At 48.5% G+C, this 15,709-nt stretch overlaps 8 protein-coding genes across 8 annotated transcripts; 3 read left to right on the top strand and 5 right to left on the bottom strand.

The window, feature by feature from the left end:
- Positions 1–177: 177 nt before the first annotated feature.
- On the top strand, positions 178–1,367 carry ASPGLDRAFT_66249 (uncharacterized protein; the record flags this gene model as incomplete). Its single annotated transcript, XM_022548997.1, has 2 exons — positions 178–185; positions 380–1,367. 2 exons carry the CDS (start codon positions 178–180, stop codon positions 1,365–1,367), a joined length of 996 nt encoding a protein of 331 aa, XP_022401427.1.
- Positions 1,368–1,624: 257 nt separating this feature from the next.
- On the bottom strand, positions 1,625–1,924 carry ASPGLDRAFT_35203 (uncharacterized protein; the record flags this gene model as incomplete). Its single annotated transcript, XM_022544532.1, has 1 exon — positions 1,625–1,924. One exon carries the CDS (start codon positions 1,922–1,924, stop codon positions 1,625–1,627), a length of 300 nt encoding a protein of 99 aa, XP_022401428.1.
- Positions 1,925–3,129: 1,205 nt separating this feature from the next.
- On the top strand, positions 3,130–4,422 carry ASPGLDRAFT_125486 (NADP-dependent oxidoreductase; the record flags this gene model as incomplete). Its single annotated transcript, XM_022540562.1, has 5 exons — positions 3,130–3,305; positions 3,360–3,475; positions 3,535–3,705; positions 3,756–3,887; positions 3,947–4,422. The coding sequence occupies 5 exons, from the start codon at positions 3,130–3,132 to the stop codon at positions 4,420–4,422; spliced, it is 1,071 nt and encodes a 356-aa protein (XP_022401429.1).
- A 957-nt stretch (positions 4,423–5,379) lies between these two features.
- ASPGLDRAFT_25395 (uncharacterized protein) lies at positions 5,380–6,467 on the top strand (the record flags this gene model as incomplete). The annotated part of the gene is made up of 3 exons (XM_022543484.1): positions 5,380–5,444; positions 5,628–6,163; positions 6,202–6,467. The coding sequence occupies 3 exons, from the start codon at positions 5,380–5,382 to the stop codon at positions 6,465–6,467; spliced, it is 867 nt and encodes a 288-aa protein (XP_022401430.1).
- Positions 6,468–6,740: 273 nt separating this feature from the next.
- On the bottom strand, positions 6,741–7,052 carry ASPGLDRAFT_35205 (uncharacterized protein; the record flags this gene model as incomplete). Its single annotated transcript, XM_022544533.1, has 1 exon — positions 6,741–7,052. The coding sequence occupies one exon, from the start codon at positions 7,050–7,052 to the stop codon at positions 6,741–6,743; it is 312 nt and encodes a 103-aa protein (XP_022401431.1).
- Positions 7,053–7,247: 195 nt separating this feature from the next.
- Positions 7,248–8,642, bottom strand: ASPGLDRAFT_46632 (carbon-nitrogen hydrolase family protein). Its single transcript, XM_022546489.1, has one exon. It carries the CDS (start codon positions 8,593–8,595, stop codon positions 7,450–7,452), a length of 1,146 nt encoding a protein of 381 aa, XP_022401432.1. The 5' UTR covers positions 8,596–8,642; the 3' UTR covers positions 7,248–7,449.
- A 2,483-nt stretch (positions 8,643–11,125) lies between these two features.
- ASPGLDRAFT_46634 (uncharacterized protein) lies at positions 11,126–13,005 on the bottom strand. Its single transcript, XM_022546490.1, has 2 exons — positions 11,779–13,005; positions 11,126–11,726 (listed from the first exon to the last, which is right to left on the bottom strand). The coding sequence occupies exons 1-2, from the start codon at positions 12,818–12,820 to the stop codon at positions 11,551–11,553; spliced, it is 1,218 nt and encodes a 405-aa protein (XP_022401433.1). The 5' UTR covers positions 12,821–13,005; the 3' UTR covers positions 11,126–11,550.
- A 242-nt stretch (positions 13,006–13,247) lies between these two features.
- ASPGLDRAFT_46635 (putative acyl-CoA dehydrogenase) lies at positions 13,248–15,497 on the bottom strand. Its single transcript, XM_022546491.1, has 4 exons — positions 15,072–15,497; positions 14,952–15,014; positions 13,946–14,901; positions 13,248–13,892 (listed from the first exon to the last, which is right to left on the bottom strand). Exons 1-4 carry the CDS (start codon positions 15,377–15,379, stop codon positions 13,315–13,317), a joined length of 1,905 nt encoding a protein of 634 aa, XP_022401434.1. The 5' UTR covers positions 15,380–15,497; the 3' UTR covers positions 13,248–13,314.
- Positions 15,498–15,709: the final 212 nt, after the last annotated feature.

The raw sequence follows: 15,709 nt of genomic DNA on the forward strand, positions 1-15,709 counted from the left end.
TGCAAACTTCAAGCTTTGTAGCAAAAGCGGACCGCAAGTTTTGGCTTCTGATTTGGGCCTGAGTATTTCCCGCAAAAAAAAAAAAAAAAAGGAATTTCAATATTAAATGAAATATACCAGGGTTCTGGTAGAGAGAGTGTGGTGGATAAATAGATATTTTCAGCTGGGTGGTCATCGATGTCAAAGTGGTTTTTTTTTTTTTTTTCTTCACGAGGCTCAGCTAAGCCTATGCGTGTCTGCCTTGCCAACTGTCTATGCCCGGCGGCTAATCTCAGCTCAGCTGAAGGGTATTTAAGCAACAGTCTTGACTTTCCATCGCGAGCCTTCATCTCAGAATTAAGTGATCTGATAAATGCATGAACCTAATCAATATGCCCAGCTCTACTGCATTAAAGGCTCCTTTCCCTGTAACGGCAGCGCTAAGTCCCATAATCACCGATTATCCAGACCGCGTTCCTGGTCAGCCAAGTGTCTCCCTAGACCAGAATGATGTCGAAGAATTTCTTGCTCAGGAGCTGAACACGCCCATTCTGGATGAGCTATATCCAAGGCTCTGGCTCGTAGCCAGGAAGTCCGGAGCAAATATCGACCCACTTCACCAACAGAAGGTAAAAGGACGAGACATTGTGCCAGTTGAAAACCCCCAACTACATCTTGTTTGGGACCACAACAAATTTTATATAAAGCCATTGCCGGAGTGCTTTCTTAGTCATGGTTTCTGGACAGTACACCTATCATCATCACATGATAGAAAGTCCCCCCAGGCACATGTGGGTACCAATAGGCGTTTAGTTGCATTGGGGTTTGTCCGGTCATATGCCCACCTGGTCAGGCATCACTCGGATTTTGCACTTGCACACGACTGTCACCTTATTCCGGAGAATATCAATTGGAATTCATGGTGCCAATTTATTCAGTACTTTCGGGATTGTGAGGATACTCAGGTTGCTAAACGATACCACTACGGTCAGTTGCGCCTCTCACGGTTGAACTGGGCTATTCGGCTGTTTCAACCAGCAAGTGCAAGCACGGTCTGGTTCTATGAGGTACCATACTGGTCTATACAGACGTATTTACAACGAATCGCCGCCCCTCTGATATTTGGATTTGCCAGCATATCACTTGTGCTGTCTTCCATGCAAGTCCTCCTGTCGTCGTCCACCAACAATGAGCTTGGACTCTTGAGTGCCTATGGGACACAATTAATGAGCCAGATCTTCTGGGTTTTCTCTATTGCCATATTGTTTTTATCTGCCCTTGTCTGGATTTTACTGTTTGTGATTCCAACTGCGGTGCTTATCTGGCAGATCTCGTGGGGGTTCAAGAATCGGGGAAAGAAAGTTACCAAGTCCACTACGGGAGTGTAAATTCGGAGTCTGGCAAAGGCGATTGGCCGAAATAGTAACTTTTCGATATTCTGGTCCCAATAGTGCGGTACATCCTCAGCAATACCACAATCAACCTGCTTTCCTACAGCCTTGAACCGACCAGCTGCGGTTTTGCCCTCATCCAACAAGGGGTCCAAGCCAGCAAGTTTAAAGAATATCCGCTCTGGTAAGGCCATCTTGATCATGTCCGGAGGAGCAAGCCCCGGAGAAATGTACATATGACCTTTTTCTGGCATTTACGGAAGTTTCCAAAAGTAGGCCTGGTCAAAAATGGAACCGATGAACTTGGAAGAAGAAATGGACTTCTTCTTTAGGGTAACAAATGCTGGGTTCGAGGCAGCCCGCTCAGCACGGGTTCTTGTTAGATCCATTGGCGGATAAAATGCTGTTATGCCCTTCACCATGCCCAGTGCTGCACGGTCAATCCGTAGGTCTTCATATTGCAACGCCTTCCAAAGCATGAATAATGAGGCAAACGCCATCTGACCCCCAGCACTGAAGCCGGTGATATATGTGCGGTGTTTGTCAATTCCCATGGCGGCAGCATTTTTCCAGATGTAGAGTATAGTATCAAGACAATTTTCCAGAGGAGCAGGATAGGGATGCTCAGATGAGAGGCGATAGTTGACCGCTGCGACGACAGCACCACGCGCTGTAAGTGTGGCAATGAAACGTTCGTCATCGCGGGCGTGCCCTACACACTAACCTCCTCTATGGAGAACTATCACGATAGGGTATTGCGCTTCTTTGGTAGTCCCCTAGTTATAGCTTGAAGGGTGATAAAAAAAGATCTTGAAATTGCTGGGTGAGGCGAGGAGAGTCGCCGGGATGGTTTCCCGAGAACTTGGAATAAGTGATAAGGCGGGATGTCTTCTTCGATCCAGCCAGGCAAGAATCCAAGTTATCCACCTCAGGATGCGCAACTTGAAGTAGAATGCGAGGGAATCAAATGCCATAGTGTCGATATTGGACTTGGTAAAAAGCGGCCGGAATTGAATCCCAGGCTATAGTATACGTGGAATTTTGATCACGGAAATGAACATGGACTTAGTGTTATTGCCTGAAGCGCCGGTGGACCTGCATGTTGTTTGTATATTGAAACGGATAAACCAATGTAGCGGTTAAAACTCCGTATCGGGGAAATCGGGGGAGTCGATTATCCGGACTGCACGAGGCTGTAGGCGACGAATTTTAATTACACAAGGAGGATGACATTGATCTCTATAGACCCAAAGGTGATGGAACGAGTGCTTGGCTATCTAAACCGAATGTGTGTGTGTCCGTATATGAGAGGTCTGTCGGCCTCGGTAATCGGACCAACTATTGATCCACCTTGACTTTCATCATATATTATAACATGTTCTGTGGCTGGATCCATTCTCCATGCGGCTCAATTGTTGTACCGAAATGCCCATGATAATAGTGAATGTCTCTATACCGAGGTAAAACCCCGGCAGTTCGGGAGCCAAGTAGTTTTTCCTGGGTTATTGGGAACACTCAAAAAAAAAAAAAAAAAAAAAAAAAAAAATTTAACATTTTCCCATAGCCGCAATAGGATCTGCCGGATAGTTTGTTGCTCCGATCGCTGGCCGTGCACGGCTGGTCCCGCCACGCAGGGCCGAGGCCGAGATTCATGTATCCACCACCTTCCTTTGCCTCACAGTTCACTAAGTACTTTATATGTTTTAAGCTCCATTCTCCAGTGGCCTCTTTTTTGCCATCACCCAGCCTTCAGGATAAGATGCTCTCTCTCAATACGACGAAGTACTCGCCGCCCTCGGGGTACCAGGTTTCAGACCTGCCAAAACCGGTGCTTGACGACCGCAATGATGTGATCATCAAGGTTCACACCGCCAGCATTAATCCTATTGATGTTAAAAAGGCGAGCGGTATTTTGAAAATGGGGCTCAAGGACAAGTGAGAGTGTTCCCTGAACAGCCATAATAACAGGAATCCTAATCATATCATCAGGTTTCCATACAAGATTGGCTATGATTGTGCCGGTATTGTGGCAGAGGTCGGCGCTGGCGTGAGTCATCTCAACGTCGGCGATGAGGTGTACACTCGGCTCCCAGAGGCTTCTCGAGGTACCTAACTACTATTCAATGTTCTGCAGAGTTGACTATATCTGACATATGATCGTTAGGCTCATGCAGCGAGTTTGCGAAATGCCCAGAGCAATATGTTGCTCTAAAGCCGCCTTCCCTTTCATTTGTTGATGCTGCCTCTATTCCACTGGCGGCAATGACAGCTCTCCAAGCGCTAAGAAGATACAATGGTGATCTCACAGGGAAAACTGTATTTGTACCTGCTGGTTGTATGTATGTTTAGTCCCCTTATATTTCTGCTTTACTAAACCTACAATAGTGAGTGGAACGGGCTTATTTGCTTGTCAGTTGGCCAAGCACGCATTTAAAGCTGGTAAAGTGATCACGACAGTGTCGACTTCCAAGATCCCCAAGGTGAAAGAGCTCTTGGGGGAGGGTACTGTGGATGAGAGTATGGCCCCTTCACCTTGTGGAACTTCCCTTGGGGTTAAGATAGCTCACCTATTCTAGTTATTGACTACACCAAAGTCAATCCCAAAAATGCTATCCAACCCGGCACAATTGACTTCCTGTTTGATACAGTTGGATCCTCCATGCCGTATCTGAGCTTGATGCGACCTAACACAAGTTGTATTATTTCTGTTTCAACCACTCCATCAGGTGATCAGCTTCAGGCCTCTTCTTTAATGCAACTACCCCACCGGCCAGTCCTTCCGCTGCCAATGCGGCTTGCCCTGAACCTGATGGACAATGTCCGGAAGCTTCGGGCATGGCGCTATGGTGTTACCTACTCATACATGTTTCTTGAATCGAGCGGCAAAGACTTGGATCAGCTGAGGGAGCTCGTTGAATCTGGTAAGCTGAGGACGGTTGTGGGGACGACCGCCAACCTGAGGGACATTAAAGCTGTCCAGGATCTGTGCCAGGTCGTTTACAGTGGCCGCGGTGGCCTTGGGAAAGCAGTTATCAAAGTTGTTGAGGAGTAGGGCCAGCCATAGTCTACAAGGTCGTTTTTTCCTGGCCCTTTACTTGGTTTCAGAGTTTCAGTCCCTGACAGGTTGCCGATAGTTGGTTAAAAATGCTGCGAATGGCATATTGTATTACATGTAAATTGATCCATGAGGCACTTACTGCTGTAAAGAGACACTAATATATTAATAACAATCAGCCCCGCAACTATCACCCAGGATCATCTATAGGACTCACTTGTTCCATCCTGTTAACGCTCCAGGATTCTGGCATTTATGCCATAAGTAAGGGAGGAGGAATACCCTTGATTACTTTAATAGTGCAGTTCGAGATGTAGGTAGATATGCCAACCTCCCATTGTCGATAATATTTCTTTACCCGTGGGGCCCTAATTTCACCTGGTAGTCGCGAGTCTCACCCGAGTTGTAGGAGAGTCTTAGGTTGGGGTTAGTTACCTAATAGGGCCGATGTGGCAACGACACATTTCTGCCTTCTTGTCAACAAAAATGACCACTATTTCGGACCTAGGAGATTCCACATCATTGACCCAACGCCAATTGCTCCTTTTATGCTTATATATCATGTTATTTATGATTCAGTCTCAGTATGACGAATACAACCCCATTTTTGCAGAGTTTCTCATATATTTTATAACGTTTTCATTGCTAGATGATTCAGGCATTCGGACCCTCATATGTTTGTCGGATGACCGCTACATTGCCGATGTAACAGCCTACCATTTATGCTGTCATAGTCTCAATCTCCAGGCGGTGTTTTACAGTTCGAAATAGCTTTGAACACCACAGCCAGAATACCTGGCGCAGATAGCTCATTGTCGCCAATGACCTGATAAAGATAGTATGTGTATATACTACGGCTATATAGTTAAAATGGCTTCTGTATAGAGTTGGCGCAATACAATAACATTCAAGGAAGCTTCACACTCAGACTAAGGCTTCTCCGAAACGTGGATGATGATCTTGCCTCTCGATCTCCCGGACCGAAGTTTCTCAAACGCCGCCACGACGTCTTTGAATCTGTAAGCTATATCAATTTCAACCCGGACCATTCCCTCTTGAATCCAATTGCCCGGTTATGGCTTGGTCGCGTTGACGTTTTACTCGTACCTCGTCTGCGACAACGATCCTTACAACGAGGTTTCGATAGCCGTCGTCGTCCGTCAGCCGGGTAAAGGTAGTTACAGTACGACCCAACTGCTCAGCTCCATATGGAACCGAACCTTCTACGGATACGTGTTGGCTCTACCCGTCGATACCGAGATCGCTCGAGTACGAGGTGCATACGGATACCAATTCCCCAAATGGCTCGCCAACATCAATCTGGGGATGGACGATCACAACATCAAGGCCGACATCACCGCGACCAATGGGACACCCGATCTGACGCTGGACGTACCCCTTCCGGCTCTGAAGACCATCCCGTCCCGATCCTTGGGACCGTTCTACAGACACCTCGAGGATGACGAAATCACCATCGACCTCCCTCAGCCAGGAAAAGTGGCCACCCTACCTATTCTGGCGCAAATGAGCTCCATTGGCGTCTTTTCATGGTACTGCATCTGTATCAAACCGCCCAAATCCTACGACGTCAGTGACATGACCGTCACGGCTTCGGCCCTGGCAGACGACCTAGACGCATTGCCCACCGCTGCAATTGCCCTTCTCGTCTCAGGAAGGAGTTCACAGACCGGAGAGAAGTCCGTGTATGGCTACTACATACCTGATCCTGAATTCGAGAGTGTGCAAAAGTTCCTGTTCCAACTCAGTCCAATCCAGTACGCTTTTCGTGGAATACCACCCGACCTGGTCGTGAGCTGGATGGAGGCGAACTGGTCTTTGGGGAGAAGAGGAATGGTGTTGCACTAGTGCTGCAGCAGGACTTGAAGAGGGCGATTGTGTCTCACAGTGTCTCTGGACAACATGAGCCGGTGTATCCTGCTACTGCCTGGAGAGGGGACTGGCGGATCGAGATCGAGGTGGAGGATATTGAGGTATGGACTGAGCGGCAACCTGAATATGGCGATAAAGAGGAAGAGGCATAAGTGGAGTGTATAATACTCTGTCTTTTACGTCTAGCCTCTTCCAGGATCCCCGATCTCCGTCAAATATATTCGTCTAGGATATAAATTGATACGAATATCCCCCAGTCGGGATAGAACTCAGATATTTCAAAGAGTCCGATCGGAAATTTCGGCTTTTTCTTCAAGATGACCAAATTTTTGCTAACAAGGTCGTACATACTCGTACTCTCGCTGTACATAGGAAGCCCAGCAATGCACAGGCAATACCACCCAACACCATCCCAGCAATCAATATCAAGACTTAGGTACACGCCATGGCGCTTCCAGAAGAGGCCGACCCGTCTCAAGGTACGTCTTGAGATTAGACAAAACCGCCGCCCATCCCTCCGCAGTGAGATCCCGCTCTCGCTCATCAGCAAAATTATCATGGACCAATGTAAGCCGGACCAGACTTTCATGACCGAAGAAAGCCATCTTGACTGCCGTAGGCCCATAAGGACGCTTTTCCCCCGGGACAGTCCAAGTGAAAGCAAGATGGCTGGGAGGAGTACTCTCGATAACAGTTCCTTCGAGATCGGATCTGCCATTCCCACTGATGGGGACCATGGTGAACCGGGCATTGCCCCAGAAATTGGCGGGTCTTTCTGGGCCGGTTACAGCGTCCCATTCCTCCTTGGGAGATGCGTTGATGTAGATTATTTGACGGAAGGAAGAGCGGACTATTCTCTATGGTGGAATGGAAAGAGATGTAGGATAACTGCTACTTGAGGTAGGTATATTTTACTGCCACCGCTTTAAGGGTGCGTTTTGATGGGCTGACATACGCATGCAAGTGATTGATGGGTTGTCAATATCCACCGAATCTTTATGTGGAGTATTCTTCGACGATATCATTTGAAGAAAAACGGTCGGCTCTACTTTTGGTTCCGAAACCCTAACGGGGGAACTGAAGTCCCATCCGCTGTTCCCGCAATTCCCGTTCATTCCGCTACTGGGCGCATCACTATAGTTCCCCATCCTCCTCACTACCACCAGTGGCTTTTTCTTCCTCACTTGCTGGTTCAGGCTGAACCCTCTCGGAGAACCTCACGGGGTATCGACGAGTCCTGTCAACGGCCAGGTCAAACACATCCATCCGCTGATACCCACCAACAACATCATGGTACTGTTTCCCCTCAATGCAATCTTCGACGTTCACGTCGGCATATAAGATACCTTCAGTGTTCTGCAAGTAATCGGTAGTCTCGTGCTTCCCAGTCCGGTCATCCACAGTGAATCCCGGTAAATGAGCACCCGTAGGATCAAGGAACATACTCGCACCACGCTGAGACTGCTCGAGTATTGCTTTCAAACGAGATGAGCCAACCGCTATCTCTGCAATAGCATCATCTCCGAGAACACCGGCACATAGGACTCCAAAACATTTTGCCTCGAAGCAATGCGCGGCCGCGCGTGTTCTGTTAGCGGCGACATTGTCGTAGTTCTTGTGCGCCACAGTGGATTGTGCATTGTTACCATCCTGTCTTTCGGGGGCGCTTCCACCAGCCGTCGGAGTTGGCTGAGAGCGCGTGGGCCATATAGCCGGCCAAGTCGAGATATGGACATTCTCACCCTGTGCCATGAGTGCATATCTCGTGAGAGGATTTGTATTCTCGCCGCAAATCAAGTTTCCAATCTTCCCAAACGATGTGTCGGCAACACGCAACCCGTGCCCATCGCCTGGAGACCAAGTCAGCTTCTCGAAGAATGTCGGAACAAGCTTTCGGTGGTGCACAAGCACCTCCCCCTGGCTCCCGATGATCATATTCGAGTTATATAACGTCGCAATACTCGAATGCACCTTCTCCGAGATGCCGATGCTGACCATCACGTTATGCTTCCTGGCCGTTGCGCGGACCGCGCGGAGCTCTTCCCCATTCGCGTAGACCGACTCCTGTGACATGCGCTTGAACAGATCGTGGTTCTCTGTAGGGGCGCGTATTGCACTCCATACTGGGAATGCGGAAATGTATGATTCAGGGAAGGCGACTAGGTTGGCGTTGTTTCGCGCCGATTGTTCGATTAGCGAGATTGCTTTGCTGGTTGTCTCGCGCGCGGATAGGAATATGGGCGAGACGTGGCAGGTTGCTATGCGGATTGGGAGTGGCATCTCTGTGGTTAGACTTGTTGTAGATTGGGTTAGGCTAGTTGGGAATTCAGGGCTGATATGTGTATGTTGAGGTAGAGATGGATTTGGAGTCGGTCGTTCTTTTTGGACGCCGATCTGGCGGGGTTAACTAGGAGTAGTTGTGGGGAGATTGACCCCTCTTTGGAGTCGAGTTTGGTGTAAAAACACTCTATTTTTTATGTAAACGCTTGTAGATCACTTAAAGGTTTTTGAAGTAATGTATGTTTCTTCTATAGAATTTCTAGTCTCGCTGTCAACAGCTTCATCACCAATTACCAAACCGTCTTCAGAGTGGCCATGCCCGACATGAAGACTTTATTCGACATCTATTCGACTGAAGGTGGCTGTTGTGGAGGATTTTACTGTTTCTTGACCGGCACCTCCTGGTTCCCCTTGCCTTGTTTGTAGACCATCGGCCGGGACCTGTCTGTCCAGGGCGGCTTTCCATTCACAAAGTCAGACTGCGCGAGGTCGACTAACCTCTTTGTTAGTGTAGTTATCACCATTGTAGGTGTATACATGCGAGACCACACGTCCTCGTTAAGCTGATATGCGCTAAAGCCACAAGCCTGACACCTTCTGGTTGATGGCAGTTCTGTTCTACATGTATTAGCTTCCCAAACTATGTGCTCCTCTCGCACTGTTCTGCCTGCCAATCTTCGGAACTGGTTTGATCACCCCATAAAAACTTTTTCGGGTGTGGTACGGTATCGTTGCTCTCTACAAGAACGCATACCGGATACTGCTGTAACTTGGAATAAGAAGGATCAGAAGAGCTTCTCTATCACACTATGTGAGCCACCCGAGCGACCAACTAAGGCATCGGCACAAGCAAATGAAGTGTAACTGGAGCCCACTCTGCTGACAGTTGTTTACTAGAGAATACATACGGCTTGCACATATGACCTTGCTTGTGTTCCTGACAACATCAACCTCTCAAATCCGCGGTCTCTTTCCATGTTGCACGTTATGCCAACATTGTTGGTACGGCCAGGCAAAGGTAGTACATACCGAATCATCTTCCAGAAATTCTGTATTGGTGTCATCCATCTAGGCATCGTGACGGTCTCGATTTGATGTGGCTTGTAGAATTGCCTGAGTGATCCATTATACCATCTGCATATATTGTGATCTCATCAAAAAACGCATATCCGACGAGCTGATCAGCTAGCTGCCAGTAGCATGCTAGGGAATCAAGCTATGTTATCGATATAGCTTTCAAAAGCTGGATTGGATAGCTGAGAATTGGTATTTTCCTGACTCTGAACAGTAGCTGTATGATTGTATATCCCACGTTCACAACTCTGTCTCATAGGTCGTACCGTTCTTAAAAGCCGTTGCCTATGCTCATCATCTGGTTGTCTTTACCCTTAGATTCTGGCAGCTCTGCATTGTGAAAAGTCTAAGATTCAAATCCCTAAGGTATCAAGCACTGTCGATCAGCGTTTTCGAGCACATAGAAAAGGGGGTATGGGGACTCGACCAATTAATTTGCTGTTGGCCGGACTCCAATGCCATGACGAGGTTTCTCAATGCGTCCTGCATCCCGTGCCTAATGTAGCTGACGATTAGAAGTGGCAAAATAGGATCACTGATCGCTTACGTTTGTTACAAAATGCTATTAGCCTTTTCGTAGATCGTAAAAACCGGATTTATATCGGCCTAGCTAAAGCACATATAGGTAAGGAACATCCCTCCGCGTTGTCAGCATCCCATAGAAACGACGCCTTCTGGCAAATGATAACCCTGTTTCAAATTTACTCAGAGCCGAGAGCGACTGACTTTGCCATTTTGCAATTTAGCACCAAAATTCAACTTCCGAAGGCAACTCAAGGCTCCAAAATGGTACTGGCTATGCGAGTAGCAGCTTCCACAGCTCTTTGTCTGCCACTACTAGGTAGCCCCGAAGGTTTACCACTTCGGGTAGGTCTTTTCCTTCTATTAGAGATAAATCCTTCATGTAGTAGGTAGGTTAGGGCAATATAGAGCTACAACTATCGTTCGTATGGCTTATAGTTCAACTTGATAGGTCGGCTAGTGGATTTTATTCGGACAGGACACGCACCTATGCTCTGAGGTGCGGAAGCTGTTGACTTTCGACTTTCGAGTGTGTCGAGCCCGAAGTGAAAAAATAGTGAATGTTAGTGGGAAGTTTTGATACCAAGGAAATCGTTATGATTCATCTTCCATAGTCTCTTCATATATAATTAAGATTCTCATCGAGAATCACAGCAAAGGCCTTGTCTCGACGGAGGTGAGGTGGAAGGCATATGGCCTTTGGATAATAGTTTGTGGCAGATCCAGGTCGCCCACGATGGAACAGGATAAGTCTCCTCTTGCAAAAGTTGAATGCGCAATATATGAACCAAGGTGGAATGAGGAAGACACTGGATGCTGTAGTGGTATGTATCAAGGCGTTTCTTATAAGTGTGCAGAAAATGTCAGCGCTGGTAATGAGAGAGAGATGTAAAAGGGAAGAATCGATAGGGACCAAATTCATGTGAGCACCTGTGGCTCTCTTTAGGATGCCCCTCAGTGAATATAGGGCTGATAACATGTTCCATTTTCCCGCTACGTACAAAGCCGTCCGAGCTAACTATCAACAAATGAAATGAATCCCGGTCTCTTCTTCTCACTTCACCCAGACAAGAGATATAGCATTTCAAGCATGTTCCTTTTGCTCCACCATCCCTTCCTCCTTAACATCCCTCTCAAGAATAGCCATCTCGACGTTCTCACCCTCTGGTAACTGCTTAGCCATCGATACGATCTGCCACGCCGACGGCGCATCCTGGAACACATGATTCAACGCTTCGAGATTGCGATTCATTGTTTCCGGAAAAAAGAAATAAACAGATATTGGAATACATGCTGAGATGACGGTGTACATGATATAGTACTGGTATCTGATCGTCGTAAGAGCCACAGGCGTTATCATCACCACGATGAAGTTCCATAGCCAGTGATTCGCGGTTGAAATGGATGACATGGCTGCACGGAGCTGAATCGGGGATACTTCAGTGCAATAGAGGAAGTTGGCGCCTGAGAAACCGATCGGATAAAAGGAGTTGAACAGGAAGATAAAAACAGCGGAGGCAATATTTGCTTTCGAGCTGTTTTCAAAGCTGTTAGTGATGGCCATTGCCGCCATGCAGAGACACATGCCTATACTGCTGCAGATAAACACGGCCCGTCGTCCGAGCGAGTCGATGGTGAAAAAAGCGACGAAGCTGCAGAGGAATTTCCACGTCAGAGCACATGCGGAGAGGACCGTGCCGAGATCTTTGCCCAGGTTTAGGCCTTCGAAGAGGCTTGATGCGTAAACTGAGATTAGGTTGCCGCCGCACATCTGTTGGAAGAATTGCACTGCAATACACAGACAGAACCGGTACCACAAGCGGCCTTCGCTCTTTCTGGAGAAGATATCCCGGAGCGATGTTGATTCTCTTGTCAGCTCGAGGGACGCTTCAATCCCTGCAATCTCGGTTGTTATCGCTTCGTCTTCCACAGGAAGCCCTCTGTATTGTGCCAAGCTCGTCTTTGCCTCCTCAACCTTGTTCACGACGACGAGCCACCGCGGGGATTCCGGAAAAGCAAAGACAAAAAATATAATCATCAGTGACCAGAGAAAGGAGATAGCCAGTGGAACCCGCCATTGAATATTTCCATGGGCCTTGCTCAAACCAAAGTCGATCCAATTGCATAGGGTATAGCCGAAAGTGATAAACGATCCATCCAACACAACATGCTTACCGCGTTTGCTGGCAGGCGAACACTCGGATTGCCAGACCGGTACCGTGACGTTGAATTGCCCAATGCTCATTCCCAGGATAACGCGGCCAACGACAAATTGGGCAAGGCTGTATGATGCCGTTTGCAACACTTGACCAATAATGCTAAGGATAGCCGCGATAAAGATGGACCAGCGACGGCCCAATCTGTCTCCGAGGTATGTGCACGTCAGCGCTCCAATAAGAGCACCAATTTGAAACGAAGCGATAACGGTGCCCTTGTAGGTAGAATTTCGCGATTCGAGCTCCCCGGATGTGTTGATAGTATCGAGGTCGGGAAACATGCTGACCCAGCTCTGCAAGTCGGCTAAAGGACCGAGACCGGCCTGATTGTAGCCGAAGAGGATGAAGGATGGTGCGACGATGAGACCGGTCTGGGCCATCTGGAGCCCGCGTGCTCCGAATTTCGCGAACATCTTTGCAATTGAGGACGGAATAGAACAGTGTCGTTGCGAATGTTCACAGTTCTTCCCGGGAAGGATGATCTTAAGGACTCTTTTAAAGCACACAGACTCGTGGCCACTTCCCCAGACTTTTCAGTTCAGCCGTGCAGCAGGGGCCTCTCGTCAGTATGGGGGAATATGGGGAACCCCGCGGTCAACAGCAGCCAAGTGTCTGGAATGGGACATCGGTCAAGGGGCTATTTGGAGAAGAGGGGAAGCTATTAGTCGACAATGACCTCGGTATCGGCGAATTGACTGGTATAAAGCCTATGTGGACTACTTTACGTCAAGGCACCGGTGTTGTCTTTGATAGCCGAGAGAGACGGCAGGAAAGAAATGGAAGCAAAAATAGTACCTCTGTGGAGATATGTAATGAATCTGACTTAGAAAGGTAATTCAGACGGCATTGAGTTTATATGTACCAAAAAAAACCATGCATGTAACTAATTCCGGTATACTGTCTAGGTCTAGATCTTCGCCATCGGCCGGTATCCAGACGCCGCATCCTCAGGAAGATCAACTCCCCACACAATACGGCAATCCCAGTTAGTCCTCCAAGCATCACGCTCATTCTTGGCTGCCTCCTCGGGAGTTAATTTCCAATACGTATGAGTAATAGCCGGGAACGCAAATTCATCCGGGAAGCCTTCACCCTCCAAGATCCATCTTCTCGCAACTTCATGGGCGGTCTCATCACCATCCCTCTCCGCATCAGCAGCAAGTAGAATACAGCTAATGAGCCAGGCAAGTGTAAACATAATTTGCCGTCCTTCTGCCAGAGCTGTTGCCAGGCCACCTGGAGTCGCGGCGACATCCAGCTTCGCATACAACGCCTCCCAAGCGCTCAGCAGGGTGCATTTGTACGGATCGTAAAGGTTGAAAACTGCGTCATGGATCCAGGTGCCAAAAGCCTTCAGGTTCTCGCCGCGGGTAAGGTGTCGAACGGTCTCGCTTGCGAGGACATTGGTGGTTCCTTCCCAGACGGAGTTACTGGCAGTGTCTCTCCAGAGCCGGCTCACGTTGGACTCTGGCTCTTCCGGTTCATCTTTCTTGTGTTAGTTGACATGTTGCACTTAAATAGGGGCAATGGAAACTCACCCATATATCCAACACCTCCCATAGCCTCCTGGCACTCCTGGAATGCCAAAGTCGCTGACTTGCAGATCACAGCCTTAGCAGTCGATGTCAACGCTCTAAGGACCAGGGTAGTCAACTTTGGAGACTTCGCAAGCAACGCATAGTGACCGGGCACGGAAGACGGGAACCCATAATCGCCATAGCTCAACAACGAGGTAGTGAAAAAGGCCAACTGCATCCATCCCCGATGTTTCACCTCCAATTGCGCCAGCGTGTTGAGATGCATCGGGAACGTCCAAAGCGGCTGGTCAAGCGTCTTCCGCGACCTGGCGAAGCACTTGGAGATTTCAATCGCGCGACGCAAACATGACAGAGCAGTGATGAAGTTGTGCGTTCTCGTCACGTTCAACAACATCGCGATAGTCGCGATGCCGCGGTCTTTGGGTCCGACCATATGTGCACGAACACCCTTTAGCTCCAGTTCAGCCGTGGGGAGTTCCTTAGTACCGAACTTCTGCTTCAGCCGATGAATGCGAATTCCATTCGTAACTTCTTTCTCACGTCCATCTTCTCCGCGGACGGTTTTGACCGTGGGAGCGACGAATAGCGAAAGCTGTCCCGATTCTGTCTTGGCCAGGATAAATGCGACGTTGCAGTCAGTCGCGCTGGAGAAGAACTTGAATCCAGAGAGCAGGTAATCGCCCTCATCGATGAGACCGAAGCGGCCAGTTTTTGTGGGGAGAGGGGAATAAACGGCGACTGTTTCGCTGTTGCGCACATCGCTCCCGCCAGCTCGTTCGGTCATCCACTGGGCAGAAACCCAAGAATTCTCTCGAGCCGTAAGTTTAGCATACAGCTCATGAAACGGGTGATCTGCGGGCACCGAGTCCAATTGAAACCGGACCAAACGACAAGCTCCAGATGTCATAGACACAGGACAAGAGTACGCAGCCGACGAGGCAGAATAGATATAATTGCTATAATCATTAGCAAATACTCAAAACACGAGAGACCAGCAAAAAAATACAAAGCATGCTGCACAACCCTACGATGCTCTCCAAACTCATCCTCATACCCATGCGCAACAACCCTAACCCATTTTAGCCTTTACACTAGTAAAATACACCAAAACACCAAGAATACACACCCATTTGATAGCCCCCACTTCCCGAGCTGTTTCCACCCATCAGATGTAACCAGCCGATCTCTCTCGGGCCGATAACCCCACACATTCCGGGTCTTGACGAACGGCTGCTGCGACTCGGCATTGCGTACCAAGTCGTGCACACTTTCCGAAATGGCTTCCGCAGCGAAGCGGTATAGACTGGGTTGGATCTGTGATAGGATTTCTGGGGGGAGATAGGACGATAGGATTCGTTGGTAGACGGGGTCTGAGGAAAAGGGGTTGGAGAGGAGGGGTGGGGTGAGGAAGTAGCCGGAGTCTGCGGTTGCCATGTTGTCCTTTGGCACTTCAGTTTTCAAGGGTAAATTGAAGCAAATGGTATGGTAAGTCAAGTTCTCTCAGCATAATTTATATTCCTTGGTATTGGTATTCCCCAGGGTAAATTGTAGCTCCCCCGGCTGCCAACTGCCGTGGAAATGCAGATGCCGAAAAACACCGGAATCCACCGGGAATCACCGAGAACTAACGACAACCGAAGAGCAACGCAAACTTCCGACAACTTCCATGATGATTTGGCGAACTGCATATCCCCGGAATGCCGTATGCTCCCCGCGGTATGCGTGGGGAAATTATCAAGGAAGAATATCACGGCCGGCGGCCAC

The sequence above is a fragment of the Aspergillus glaucus genome (genome assembly GCF_001890805.1).
Source record: "Aspergillus glaucus CBS 516.65 unplaced genomic scaffold ASPGLscaffold_9, whole genome shotgun sequence".
NCBI lineage: Eukaryota > Fungi > Ascomycota > Eurotiomycetes > Eurotiales > Aspergillaceae > Aspergillus > Aspergillus glaucus.